The 14987-nt window shown below is 41.5% G+C and overlaps 2 protein-coding genes across 4 annotated transcripts in view; both read right to left on the bottom strand.

Annotated features, from left to right (window-relative positions):
* The window catches only part of LOC120738117 (protein NLRC3-like), a 281780-nt gene that overhangs the window by 64659 nt on the left and 202134 nt on the right, over positions 1-14987 (bottom strand). The gene's annotated exons all lie outside the window — the stretch shown is intronic.
* Positions 1-14987, bottom strand: part of LOC120738197 (ribonuclease inhibitor-like) — a 51847-nt gene that overhangs the window by 7129 nt on the left and 29731 nt on the right. Inside the window, exons 5-9 of the mRNA XM_040039360.1 lie at positions 9773-9949; positions 8736-8912; positions 7645-7821; positions 5882-6058; positions 3102-3278 (exon numbers count right to left, since the gene is read on the bottom strand). Coding sequence (XP_039895294.1) covers positions 3102-3278; positions 5882-6058; positions 7645-7821; positions 8736-8912; positions 9773-9949 — 885 coding nt within the window. The remainder of the gene's footprint in view (positions 1-3101; positions 3279-5881; positions 6059-7644; positions 7822-8735; positions 8913-9772; positions 9950-14987) is intronic.

Raw genomic sequence — 14987 nt, 5'->3', positions numbered from 1 at the left:
ACATCCATATAGATGCTAAAAATGACAGCCTCAACATGGCATTTAATCTGTTATTAGACTCAATTGACTTCTCTCAAAACTCTAATCTTTAACCACACTCTAGATCTTGTTTTAACATATGGCATAGAAGCTGAACATTTAACAGTGTTTCCTGAAAACCCTCTCCTGTCTGATCATTTCCTGATAGCATTTACATTTACAATAATTGATTACACAGCAGTGGAGAGTAGACTTTATCAAAGTAGATGTCTTTCTGAAAGGGCTGTAACTAAGTTTAAGAATATAATCCACCCACTGTTATCATCTTCAATGCCCTGTACCAACATAGAGCAGAGCAGCTACCTGAACGCTACTCCAACAGAGGTCGATTATCTTGTTAATAACTTTACCTCCTCACTACGTACGACTCTGGATACTGTAGCTCCGGTGAAAACAAAGGCCTCAAATCAGAAGTACCTGACTCTGTGGTATAATTCTCAAACATGTAGCCTAAAGCAGATAACTCGTAAGCTGGAGAGGAAATGGCGTGTCACAAATTTAGAGGATCATCATTTAGCCTGGAGAAATAGTTTGCTGCTTTATAAGAAAGCCCTCCGCAAAGCCAGAACATCTTACTATTCATCACTGATTGAAGAAAATAAGAACAACCTCAGGTTTCTCTTCAGCACTGTAGCCAGGCTGACACACGGTCAGAGCTCTTTTGAGCCAACCATCCCTTTAACGTTAACTAGTAATGACTTCATGAACTTCTTCACAAATAAAATTATTGTCATTAGAGAAAAAAATACCAATAATCATCCCACAGATGTAATATTATCTACAGCTACTTTTAGTACCATTGGTATTAATTTAGACTCTTTTTCTCCAATTGATCTTTCTGAGTTAACTTCAATAATTACTTCTTCCAAACCATCAACGTGTCTTTTAGACCCCATTCCTACAAAACTGCTCAAAGAAGTCCTGCCATTAATTAATGCTTCAATCTTAAATATGATCAACCTATCTCTAATAATCGGCTATGTACCACAGGCCTTCAAGCTGGCTGTAGTTAAACCTTTACTCAAAAAGCCATCTCTAGACCCAGCAGTCTTAGCTAATTATAGGCCAATCTCCAACCTTCCTTTCATATCAAAAATCCTTGAAAGAGTAGTTGTCAAACAGCTAACAGATCATCTGCAGAGGAATGGCTTATTTGAAGAGTTTCAGTCAGGTTTCAGAGCTCATCACAGCACAGAAACAGCTTTGGTGAAGGTTACAAATGATCTTCTTATGGCCTCTGACAGTGGACTCATCTCTGTGCTTGTCCTGCTAGACCTTAGCGCAGCATTTGATACTGTTGACCATAATATCCTATTAGAGCGATTAGAACATGCTGTAGGTATTATAGGTACTACGTTGCAGTGGTTTGTATTATATCTATGTAATAGACTCCAATTTGTTCATGTAAATGGAGAGTCCTCTTCACACACTGAGGTTAATTATGGAGTTCCACAGAGTTCAGTGCTAGGACCAATTCTGTTTACATTATACATGTTTCCCTTAGGCAGTATCATCAGAAGACATAGCATACATTTTCACTGCTATGCAGATGACACCTAGCTCTATCTGTCCATGAAGCCAGATAACACACACAAATTAGTTAAACTGAACTAAAAACTCTTAGTTCAGATAAAACTGAGGTTATTGTACTCGGCCCTGAAAATCTTAGAAATATGGTATCTAACCAGATTCTTACTCTGGATGGCATTACCTTGGCCTCCAGTAACACTGTGAGGAACCTTGGAGTTTCCAAATTCAACGAATTTAAAATCCTGTTCCTTGATAGGTTTTGTATTGTTGATTGTCATTTATGCTTAGAAACATCTACTCATATATGTTTAGAAGTATATAATCAGTTGTAGATTGAAAGAATGTCTCATGAGGGGAGTGCGTTCACTCCTCTACAGAGTGTCCTGCCATAAATCACATACCCCCTAGGAGAGGGTTTATCTTTTCTTATTGATTTATGGTATAGCAAGCACACGTATAAGAGCCTTTTGTTAGATGGACCTAGACGTCCTGGCACCAGCTAGCACCAGAGTCTTCACAGGGTCACATCTTGACCTCACACACACATACACACACACCCACATACACACACACCCACATACACAGGCAAGGTACTCTTTGTGTGTATGTAGACGTCATATGTTAACGAACCTATGCATATTCATGTAACCTCAATAAAAGAACAGTGGTACGGGAGAACGGACGAGAGCAACTGGGGTCAGGCGAGGGAACGGCGTCTGTCCGGTTCTCTCCCGTTCACGAGAAACATGAGGAAGCTTGCCTACTTGTGTCTTGCTTTGCAGTGTAATTATATTGTCTTCAACGTTCCAGCGGATAGGTACAAGCTACAAACCTATCACTCCTCACATACAATGTCTTAAATAATCAGGCCCCATCTTATCTTAATGACCTTGTAGTACCATATCACCCTATTAGAGCACTTCGCTCTCGCTCTGCAGGCCTACTTGTTGTTCCTAGAGTATTTAAAAGTAGAATGGGAGGGAGAGCCTTCAGTTTTCAGGCCCCTCTTCTGTGGAACCAGCTTCCAGTTTGAATTCAGGACACAGACACTATTTCTACTTTTAAGATTAGGATTAAAACGTTCCTTTTTGTTAAATCATATAGTTAGGGCTGGACCAGGTGACCCTGAATCCTCCCCTAGTTATGTTGCAATAGACATAGGCTGCCGGTGGATTCCTATGATGCGCTGATGATGTGTTAATAGACCTCTCTGCATTGAATCAAACCTGTTATTAATTTCTGTCTCTCTTCCACAATATGTCTTTATCTTTATCCTGTCTTCCTTCTCTCACCCCAATCGGTTGCAGCAGGTGGCCGCCCCTCCCTGAGCCTGGTTCTGCCAGAGTTTTTCCTTCCCACTGTCACCAAAGTACTTGCTCATAGGGGGTCATATGATTGTTGTTGATCTATTATAATAGGATATGCTGTACAATATAAAGTGCCTTGAGGCGACTGCTGTTGTGATTTGGCGCTATATAAATAAAATTTTAATTAAATGTTCATCTCAGCACAAATAAAACATGGTGACTGACCCCAGAGTTTCAAGTCCACATCCTGGACTCTCCAGAAAACCACACAGCTGCTTCACTCCTGAATCCTCCATCTTGTTGTTCTCACTCAGGTCCAGCTCTCTTAGATGTGTGGGGTTGGACTTGAGCGCTGCTGCCAGATAATCACAGCTCGTCTCTGACAAACCACAGCTCCACAACCTGTATAAAGAATGAAAGATGGAGGTTTATTAGATAAAGTGTGTGCTCTTCTTCTGTTTAGCTTCTGCTTCACAGATATTCTCTGAAACGTTTCCCGCTGTTGGACAAACTTTCAGAGTTTCTTCATTCAGGAGATCTCCCGTGGAGTTCATCTGTGCACACACAATACAACCAAACTCATCTCATTCTGAACACACACACTTTGTAGGAATCATCAGTACTTTGACTGTTTCTCAGGCTAGCCATTTAGCATTTCTCCAGTCTGAGTCACAGAGCATCACTTGAAATCACAGAAAGTGATTGGTCAGCTGCAGTGATAGTGGCGGAGCAGTATTATGCTGTAGACCAACAGGAACAGGGAATATCAGACTGTTAAGTGGGTTTAGTCATTCCTGCTGCACTGTTTGTCCTTCTTATTGTCGTGACCTGCTGAGAACTCACACTGTTCTCTGTAGAAATGATTTCAGTCTGACTCATTACATGTTTGGAGGCATGTTCAATGTTTGCTCTTCTGGAAAATCTCACTATAAGATATGGAATATGCAAAAGAATAAAGACATGCTTCAATCTTTATGGACCTGTTTCCATACCTGCCACCATCATCCTACATGTTTGTACATAAGCTTATGAAATCCTGCCTGCTGTTACAGTTTTTATTTATTACTCTACACCTGTTACACTGTGACTGTGCAGGCGGAGGTGCCTGAGCCCACTTGACCTGCTAAAGAGAGTCAGCTGTGGATTATTCATCGTTGTTTCTGATACTTAGACCTGTGAACAAGAACACTACACAGTTAGTCAGGCTCTACTCTCTCTGAATTAGGAAAGGTAAGCAGGCCGTGGATGAGGCGCGGGCCATTCATTGAGTATCATTATTTGAAATACAGTGAGTGCAGAATTATTAGGCAAGTTGTATTTTTGAGGAATTTTATTATTGAACAACAACCATGTTCTCAATGAACCCAAAAAACTCATTAATATCAAAGCTGAATGTTTTTGGAAGTAGTTTTTAGTTTGTTTTTAGTTTTAGCTATTTTAGGGGGATATCTGTGTGTGCAGGTGACTATTACTGTGCATAATTATTAGGCAACTTAACAAAAAACAAATATATACCCATTTCAATAATTTATTTTTACCAGTGAAACCAATATAACATCTCCACATTCACAAATATACATTTCTGACTTTCAAAAACAAAACAAAAACAAATCAGCGACCAATATAGCCACCTTTCTTTGCAAGGACACTCAAAAGCCTGCCATCCATGGATTCTGTCAGTGTTTTGATCTGTTCACCATCAACATTGCGTGCAGCAGCAACCACAGCCTCCCAGACACTGTTCAGAGAGGTGTACTGTTTTCCCTCCTTGTAAATCTCACATTTGATGATGGACCACAGGTTCTCAATGGGGTTCAAATCAGGTGAACAAGGTGGCCATGTCATTAGTTTTTCTTCTTTTATACCCTCTCTTGCCAGCCACGCTGTGGAGTACTTGGACGCGTGTGATGGAGCATTGTCCTGCATGAAAATCATGTTTTTCTTGAAGGATGCAGACTTCTTCCTGTACCACTGCTTGAAGAAGGTGTCTTCCAGAAACTGGCAGTAGGACTGGGAGTTGAGCTTGACTTCATCCTCAACCCGAAAAGGCCCCACAAGCTCATCTTTGATGATACCAGCCCAAACCAGTACTCCACCTCCACCTTGCTGGCGTCTGTGTCGGACTGTTGATCTCTGCCCTTTACCAATCCAGCCACGGGCCCATCAAGACTCACTCTCATTTCATCAGTCCATAAAACCTTAGAAAAACCAGTCTTGAGATATTTCTTGGCCCAGTCTTGACGTTTCAGCTTGTGTGTCTTCTTCAGTGGTGGTCGTCTTTCAGCCTTTCTTACCTTGGCCATGTCTCAGAGTATTGCACACCTTGTGCTTTTGGGCACTCCAGTGATGTTGCAGCTCTGAAATATGGCCAAACTGGTGGCAAGTGGCATCTTGGCAGCTGCACGCTTGACTTTTCTCAGTTCATGGGCAGTTGTTTTGCGCCTTGGTTTTTCCACACGCTTCTTGCGACCCTGTTGACTATTTTGAATAAAACGCTTGATTGTTTGATGATCACGCTTCAGAAGCTTTGCAATTTTGAGACTGCTGCATCCCTCTGCAAGGTATCTCACTATTTTTGACTTTTCTGAGCCTGTCAAGTCCTTCTTTTGACCCATTTTGCCAAAGGAAAGGACGTTGCCTAATAATTATGCACACCTGATATAGGGTGTTGATGTCATTAGACCACACCCCTTCTCATTACAGAGATGCACATTACCTAATATGCTTAATTGGTAGTAGGCTATACAGCTTGGAGTAAGACAACATGCATGAAGAGGATGATGTGGACAAAATACTCATTTGCCTAATAATTCTGCACTTCCTGTATGAACATTGTTCTGCTACAGTCAATGGACTAAACCAGAGAAGAAGAAAACAGCCTTTACCATGAAGATCCTCCAGTATATACTTTTGCCAGTATAATATCAGCCTTATGTCTGTAATTTACTGTCAGCACAACTTTCACATCATATTCATCTCAGCACAACTAAAACATAGTGACTGACCTCAGAATTTCAAGTCCACATCCTGGACTCTCCAGAAAACCACACAGATGCTTCACTCCTGAATCCTGCAGCTTGTCGTTGTCACTCAGGTCCAGCTCTCTTAGATGGGAGGGGTTGGACTTGAGCGCTGCTGCCAGATAATCACAGCTCATCTCTGACAAACCACAGGTCCTCAATCTGTATAAAGAATGAAAGATGGAGCTTTATTAGACAAAGTGTGAGCTTGAAATCATTCAGTGTTTCATAATTTGTTCAGAGCCAAGGAAGGTTCAGAATGTAGAAGTCAGGAAAATGGAAACTCCAAACAGCTAAAGCCAACAGGAAGCAGCTTCAAACACAAGACAAGGAACAACTATGAATTTTTCACATTAAGGTCATACAATGATCATAAAAACATGAAAAATTGTTAAGTTTTATCCTGTGAAATCAAGGTGAGCAGTCTTCCGAAGCCTTCACTGTCTGATAGTGATGTTTAAATGTTAGCTCAGAGCAGGAGTTTTATCATTAGTTTGCTTTTCTTATTATGTTTAGCTTCTGCTTCACAGATATTCTCTGAAATGTTTCCCACTGTTGGACAAACTTTCAGAGTTTCTTCGTACAGGAGATCTCCTGTGGAGCCCATCTGTGCACACACAGAACTACCAAACTCATCTCATACTAAGCACACACACTTTGTAGGAATCATCAGTACTCTTCAGGTTAGCCATTTAGTATTTCTCCAGTCTAAGTCACAGAGACGTCACAGAAACTCATTGGTCAGCACAGTCATGGTGGTGGAGCAGCATTGATGATGCTGTTGATCAACAAGACCACGGGGATATCAGACTGTTAGTGGGTTTAGTCATTCGTGCTGCACTGTTTGTCCTTATTTAAGTGACCTGCTGAGAGCTCACACTGTTCTCTGTAGAAATGATGTCAGTCTGACTCATCACGTTTGGAGGCATGTTTGATGTTTGTACTTCTGGAAACTCTCACTACCAAATATGGAATATGCAAAGGAATGGAAACACAATTCAGTCTTTATGGACCTGTTTCTGTACCTGCCACCATCATTCTACACATTTGTACATCAGCTTATGAAATTCTGTCTGCTATTAAAGTGTTTATTTATTACTTTTCACTTGCTTCTCTGTCACTGTGTGGGCGGAGGTGCCTGAGACCCACCCACAAAGACACAGCTCCTCTCTGGAGCTAAAGTTTTGTTTCATCTTTGGCTCTTTTCTTCATCCTCCATCTCTTTTATGTTCTTCTGTGGTCTGCAGCCGCAGAGCCTCTTACAGTCGTTAGCAGACCAATACCTGAGCAGCTAGGATTACCCAGCATGCCGAGCAGCAGTATTAGTTTGTAAATGTGCAATAATTCTTGCTCCAAACCTTTACTGTTTTACAGATTGCTGTGTGCCGTGACCTTTGACCTGCTAAAGAGAGTCAGCTGTTGAGTATTCATTGTTGTGTCTGACACTTAGAACTTTGAAGAAGAACGTTACACAGTTAATCAGAGTCCCCGCTCTCTGAATTAGGAAAGGTCAGCAGGCCGGTTGGCACCCTGTGGAGGGCCGCGGGCCATACGTTGAGTATCACTGTTTGAAATGTGAACAGTGTTCTTCTACGGTCAGTGGACTAAACCAGAGAAGAAGAAAATAGACTTTACCATGAACATCCTCAGTGTGGATCGGTATAATATCAGCCTTATGTCTGCAGTTTAGTGTCAGCACAACTTTCACATCATATTCATCTCAGCACAACTAAAACATGGTTACTGACTTCAGCGTTTCAAGTCCACATGCTGGTCTCTCCAGAAAACCACACAGCTGCTTCATTCCTGAATCCTGCACCTTGTTGTTGTCACTCAGGTCCAGCTCTCTCAGATGGGAGGGGTTGGACTTCAGCGCTGCTGCCAGATATTGAAGGCTCTTCTCTGACAAAACACAGGTCCTCAATCTGTATAAAGAATGAAAGACGGAGGTTTATTAGACAAAGTGTGTGCTTGAAATTATTCATTTCAGTTCCATAATCTGTTCAGAGCTGAAGAAGGTTTACAATATAGAAGTTTAGAAAATGGAAACTCCAAATAGCAGAGGCCAACAGGAAGAGGCTTCAAACAAACACAACAAAAGAGAAAAAATTTTCACACTAAAGTTGTACATTTCTACTGTGTGAAATGGAAAAAGAAATATCAGAGTCCAAAAATATTACCAATTCAGGAGGCCGTCAGTGGGACTGTGGTGAAGGCTCTACACTAAAGCTACACCAAAAGCTGAAGTATTCCTATTATTATGTTTAGCTTCTGCTTCACAGATATTCTCCAAGATATTCTCTGAATATTTCCTGCTGTTGGACAAACTAGCACAGTTTCTTCATTCAGGAGATGTCCTGTGGAGTGCATCTGTGCACACACAGAGCTACCAAACTCATCTCATACTGAGCACGCACACTTTGTAGGAATCGTTTAGCATTTCTCCAGTCTGAGTCACAGAGCGTCACTTGAAATCACAGAAGCTCATTGGTCAGCTGCAGTCATGGTGGTGGAGCAGTATTAATAATGATGCTGTAGACCAACAGGAACAGGGGATATCAGACTGTTAGTGGGTTTAGTTATTCCTGCTGCACTGTTTGTCCTTCTTATTGAAGGACCTGCTGAGAACTCACACTGTTCTCTGTAGAAATGATTTCTGACTCATTACATGTTTGGATGCATGTTCGATGTTTGCTCTTCTGGAAAATCCTCACTATAAGATATGGAATATGTATAGGAATGGAGCCACGCTTCAGTTGTTATGAACTTGATTGCAGTTTATGTCAGCACAACTTTCACATTATATTCATCTCAGCACAACTAAAACATGGTGACTGACCTCAGAGTTTCAAGTCCACATCCGGGACTCTCCAGAAAACCACACAAATGCTTCACTCCTGAATCCTGCAGCTTGTCATTGTCACACAGGTCCAGCTCTCTCAGATGGGAGGGGTTGGACTTTAGCGCTGCTGCCAGATAATCGCAGCTGATCTCTGACAAACCACAGCTCCTCAATCTGTATAAAGAATGAAAAATGTAAGTTTATTACCCAAAGTGTGTGCTTTTTCTAATAACTTGTGCAACTTTTTTGTATTTACAGTTTTGTCTTAAATTAAATTTAACTAGCAATATATGTAAAAAAAAAAAAAAAACCCAAATTGATTTTCAATTTTTTTTTTTTAGTTTATTGAACTTTTTTGCAATTTATGTCATTACTATGGACTTAATGCATACATAATGCATTAAAATTTGTTGTACTCATGTATAGCAACTTGAAATGCTCCCAAAAATGGCACTGCAGCATATAAAAATATGAAGTTAAGCTTAGGGGGACTTGGTTCTATGGTAGGTCTTAAAGGGTTAAGCGTAGCGTGTCTTTATGGCTCTGCAATATTGATAACATCTTGGAGAAGATGTCTCCCCAATGTGATGTTTGTGTATTGCATGTACGGTTGGCAAGGTCTGTCATCTCGGTTGTGGGCAATTGCAACTGACAAATAAAGGCTATCATCATTATCTATCATCTTAACATCACTGTTGCCTCTATTCGGCAGAGCCAGGTAACTAAGACGTGATCTGTCATGTCCAATCAGCTTTGAGGTGGCTGGGGCCACACAGGACAGAGGCTTTCTGCAGCATGTGATCAAAGTAATCAGTGGTTTCCTTGATTACTGTGCTCCATTGAAAAGGGCTGCATGTGTGCGCAGACCATAGGTTGAGTATCACTGTTTGAAATGTGAACATTCTTCTACAACAGACTTTACCATGAACATCCTCAGTGTGGATCAGTATAATATCAGTCTTATGTCTATATTTGGTGTCAGCACAATTTTTACATCATATTCATCTCAGCACAACTAAAACATGGTGACTGACTTCAGAGTTTCAAGTCCACATGCTGGTCTCTCCAGAAAACCACACAGCTGATTCACTCCTGAATCCTGCAGTTTGTTGTTGTCACTCAGGTCCAGCTCTCTTAGATGGGAGGGGTTGGACTTGAGCGCTGCTGCCAGATAATCACAGCTCATCTCTGACAAACCACAGCTGTCCAATCTGTATAAAGAATGAAAGATGGAAGTTTATTATTATTATTATGCACTGGCTCCCTATTAAATTTCATATTGATTTTAAAATCTTATTGCTCACTTTTAAAATCATAAATAACACCGCGCCCAGCTATCTTACAGATCTCCTCAGCTTTTATACCCATGGGAGAGCGCTTAGATCAGCAAGCCAAATGCTCCTGGTGCGACCTAGATCTCGGCTCAAGACCAGAGGTGACCGCGCATTCGCCACTGTTGCACCCTACCTCTGGAATAACCTCCCTCTAGCTATTCGGGGATTTGATTCAATTCAATCTTTTAAATCTCGATTAAAAACGTATTTGTTTAGCCTTGCTTTCTCCGCCTCCTAGATCCCGCATTTTTAGTGTACTGTAAGTTATCTTTTTCGCTTTATTAATATTTATAATGTTTCAACTTTCAGCCTTTCGTGTTGTGCCTACTATGCCTGGTGTATTATTGGTTAGTTATGTCACCCGCCTGTTAGTATATTTTATTTGTATTTTGTGTTTTGTATTTATTATTGCTCTTAACTCGTTCTGTGAAGCACTTTGGCATACCTGTGGTTTTTTAAATGTGCTATATAAATAAAATTGTAATTGTATTTATTAGACAAAGTGTGAGCTTGAAATCATTCAGAGTTTCATAATCTGTTCAGAGCTGAAGAAGGTTCAAAATGTATAAGTTTAGAAAATGGAAACTCCAAACAGCTGAAGTCAACAGGAAGCATCTTGAAACAAACACAACAAGAGAAAAAACTGAATTTTTCACATTAAAGTCATACATTTATCATAAAACATGAATAAAATGTCAAGTTTCATTCTGTGAAATCAAAAAAACTGAACAAGAAACATCCAGGTCCAAAACCGAAAAAATTACCAGCTTAGGAGGCCGACAGTGGGACTTTGGTGGAGGCTCTACACTAAAGCTACTCAAAAGAGCCGAAGTGTGAAGCTGAAACTGTAAACCTCTGAGTGAAATAGCTACAGTATCTTTCATGTCACAAGAAACGTTCTTAATGCCACGCTGATGAAAGCATCATGCTTTTTTGTCCTGCTGCTTTTATTGAGTCACACTATGAAACTGTGCTGAGCCACAGCTGAACCAGCATCGCTGTACAGCAGACACTTATAGCACTTGGCTGCTTCCATTGAACTCTCTGTAAGGAGTTTCAGTTTCCTCTTCTGGTCCCTAAGTTTAGAACAACAAGGTTTCAAATAACTTTGCTCTAGCAGAATCAGCCACAGAAATGCAGAGAAAATGCTTTGGATCTCTTGGTTGTGTTGTATGATGCTGTGTTTCCATATCTGGTGTCTTTAGTGATCCATCCTCACAAAACAACAATCTACTGCAGCTTCTGATAAACAAGCTGGACCCGAACCTGGGATCTTCACTTAGAAAACACTTGTGAGTGGAACGTGTGAGAAGTTTTGTGCAGACAAGTGTGGATTTAGGGTCTGGGACGAGCTCTCCACAGTCTTTGTGGAGATCCACATTCTGTATACTGCCTGTGAGAAGCTGGAGACATTTATCCTCCAATTCCACTGAGCAGCTGCTCTTGGTGGTGTTAGCTTCATGCACAGCTGGTTATTGTACTGGGAATGTGCTGCATATGAGTGCAAGCAGTCACAACAAAGCTCAGTGTAGACGATGCTGTGCATGCTCCAATGCTGATTGGTTAGAAGGTGGGCGGGAACAGGGAAGAGAGTGACAGCAGCATTCAGCACAAACATGGAGGATAAAAGAAGAAGAGCATGAGAAACTCAGAGGCTACAGTGGACACTTTTCATTGTTTTAATGCTCGCTTTCACTTCATCTTTACCAACAACAGCACAAGCAGAGTAGTCTACTGACTGCATGACTGTGACAGCACCCCCTAGTAACTGTAATCCACTACAGCATGTAGATGGCTGTCTGCTGCTTATCCTGTTTTTCACTCTCATTGGTTCTTTTTTGCTTGCTTTTAGAATAGTAGTCATTCCGATTGTTAAAAGAAGGCAATCAGCTATGATTAAATGTAGCTCCTAAAGCAGTGCTGGTAATAACTACTGAAGCAAATCCAGTATCAAAGCTCAGGGCCATCTGACCTCAGGAATTTGCATGAGAAGGTGGGGCCACACCCAGTTTCACACCTTGGCTCAGGCGATTAGAGGATCATCAGTAGGTCCTTTTGTCCCTCTGTGGGGGGTTACTCCCACTAGGTTTATATCTGGGACTCCCCACCATTTGACGTTAGAACTGAAGAAGCTTCTCGGATGAGAGGTGAAACGTCTTCAAGTAACTTAAAGAAGTCCAGACGCTTTTCTTTGCAAGCTCCTTTGACTATAAAAACTCAGGAATCAACAGGTACCAACTGCAAACTGTTTCTGTTTCACAGATTGCCATGAGCCGTGACCTTTGACCTGTGAGGGCCACGTGTGGGCCACGGGCCATACGTTGAATATCACTGTTTGAAATGTGAAGATTGTTCTGCTACAGTCAATAGACTAAACCAGAGAAGAAAACAAACTTCACCATGAACATCCTTAGAGTGGATCAGTATAATATCAGCCTTATGTCTGCAGTTTAGTGTAAGCACAACTTTCACATCATATTCATCTCAGCACAACTAAAACATGGTTACTGACTTCAGAGTTTCAAGTACACATCCTGGACTCTCCAGAAAACAACACAAATGCTTCACTCCTGAATCCTGCAGCTGGTTGTTGTCACTCAGGTCCAGCTCTCTTAGATGGGAGGGGTTGGACTTCAGCGCTGCTGCCAGATAATCACAGCTGATCTCTGACAAACCACAGTCCTCAAATCTGTATAAAGAATGAAAGATGGAGATTTATTAGACAAAGTGTGTGCTTGAAATCATTCAGTGTTTCATAATCTGTTCAGAATGTAGAAGTTTAGAAAATGGAAACTCCAAACAGCAGAAGTCAACAGGAAGCAGCTTCAAATAAACACAACAAAAGAAAAAACTGAATTTTTCAAATTGAAATTGTATATTTATCATAAAAACATAAAAAAACTTGAAAAAGTTTCAAGTAACCACAGTCTTCACTTTTAAAGGCGAAGTTGAAAAGAAACTGACATATTACAAGTTCAAAAATACTTTATTTCCAGTCACATTATTAAAGCGGACAAACTACGAGCTCATTTTCATTTCAACAAGTCATCTTCAACCCTGGTCTCTATGTGCAGCTGGCTGTGAGACCAGTGCTCAGGGGGAGTCTACAAAGCGCAACACTGAAAGAACATCACACACCAATTTGCTTCCAGCACTTTCACACAAACATCTACTGTCATTATTTTCACCAAACTCTGTGGAGTCTTTTATTGGAAATTCAAATGTGATTCAAATGGCCAGACAAAAGAGGGTTATGAGAAAAGATGATGAAATGTTGTGTATAAGCAGTTATCGAATCATTTTCCTCATAAACCGAACAACATGACTCACAAACATGTTTTTACAAACTAAGTGTTGGACTTTGATCAGCAGGATAACCCTGATGTTTCAAAGTTTATGATGATTTCCTTAGTCTTCTCCACATTCAGGGACAGGTTGTTGTTGCTGCAACACTCAGCCAGATGGTTAACTTCACTCCTGTAGTCGGTCTCATCGTTGTCGCTGATGTGACCTACCACAGTTGTGTCATCTACAAACTTGATGAAGAGGTTGGAACTGTGTCATGGTGTATAGTCATGGGTCAGCAGAGGGAAGAGAAGAGGAATCAATAGGTATCCTTGGGGAGCCCCTGTATTCTGTGTTCTTATGCTGGAGATGTTGCTGCCGACCCATACTGTCTGCTGTCCTCCTGTCAGGAAATCTAGCCACCAATTACACTGATCCCCAGCAGATCCAGTTTGCGAATGAGTTGCTGGGGAATGATTGTGTTAAATGCTGAAATGAAGTCTATGAACAGCATTCTAAAGTATAAGTCTCTAGTGTCCAGATGTGTGAGGGCTGAGTGAAGGGCAGTTGAAATTGCATCATCAGACAAGCGGTTTGACTGGTATGGGAACTGAAATGGATCAAGGTTGGGGGGAAGAGATGTCTTGATTTGACGCATGACTACCCATTCAAAGCACTTCATAATGATTGAGGTGAGTGCAACCAGTAGTCGTTGAAGCAGGAGGGAGACGACTTCTTTGGTACGGGAATGATGGTGGAGGCTTTGAGACAAGTGGGAACGACAGCCTGGCTCAGTGATGCATTAAATATGTCAGTTAATACATCTGAGTTTCACAGAGCAGTCCCTCAGCGCTCATACAGGGATGTTGCTAGCACCTGAAGCTTCATGTGTGATCCTACCTACGCACTGAGGATAGTGTCACCACCTGTTCATTGGGGGTGTGTGGAAGTCTTCTGTGTGGGGGTGTAATTCTGTGCCTCAAAGCGAGCAAAGAATTACTTCAGCTCATTTGGTAAAGAGGTGGAACTGACGGCGGTCTGCGGTGCAGGCTTGTAGTCACCTCATCCCTGGCTCTGAAAGCCACATTTCTCACCCTCAGAAGCCTGTAGACCTCACCTGTGAGCCATGGTTTCTGATTGGCCCTGACAGTGATAGCCCTGTTCTCTGAGACACCATCCATGCATTTTGAAATGTAGGCAATGACAGTTTCTGTATATTCCTAAGGTCTAAGTTGTTGTCATGTCAGGGAGGGATGTAGACAACAACAAACAGCATGGCTGAAAATTCCCTCTGGAGGTAAAATGGTCTGTACTTGATGATCATAAGCTCCAGCAGAGGTGAACAGTGTTTTCAGGCCACAACAGCATCACTACACCAAGCATTGTGGATGTAAACACAGAGTCCTCCTCTGCTAGTCTTACCTCTTTTGGCGAGAGATCTGTTTGCTCTAAAGCATATTAGCTGGTCAAGGGGGCCGAATATTTTTGCAAGCCACTGTTAGTCTACATGATCCAGCTTGTTGTCCAGGGAGCGCTCGGAGGACAGTACGATGGTGTGAATAGCAGGTTTCTGTGAATTAGCTGCTAGCTGATTCCACATGCATTCGTCATTACCCCTCTTCTGTTTCCT

This window comes from Simochromis diagramma, unplaced genomic scaffold (assembly GCF_900408965.1).
Source record: "Simochromis diagramma unplaced genomic scaffold, fSimDia1.1 OVJJ01000105.1, whole genome shotgun sequence".
NCBI classification, from domain to species: Eukaryota; Metazoa; Chordata; class Actinopteri; order Cichliformes; family Cichlidae; genus Simochromis; species Simochromis diagramma.
This window is presented reverse-complemented; position numbering and strand designations above follow the sequence as displayed.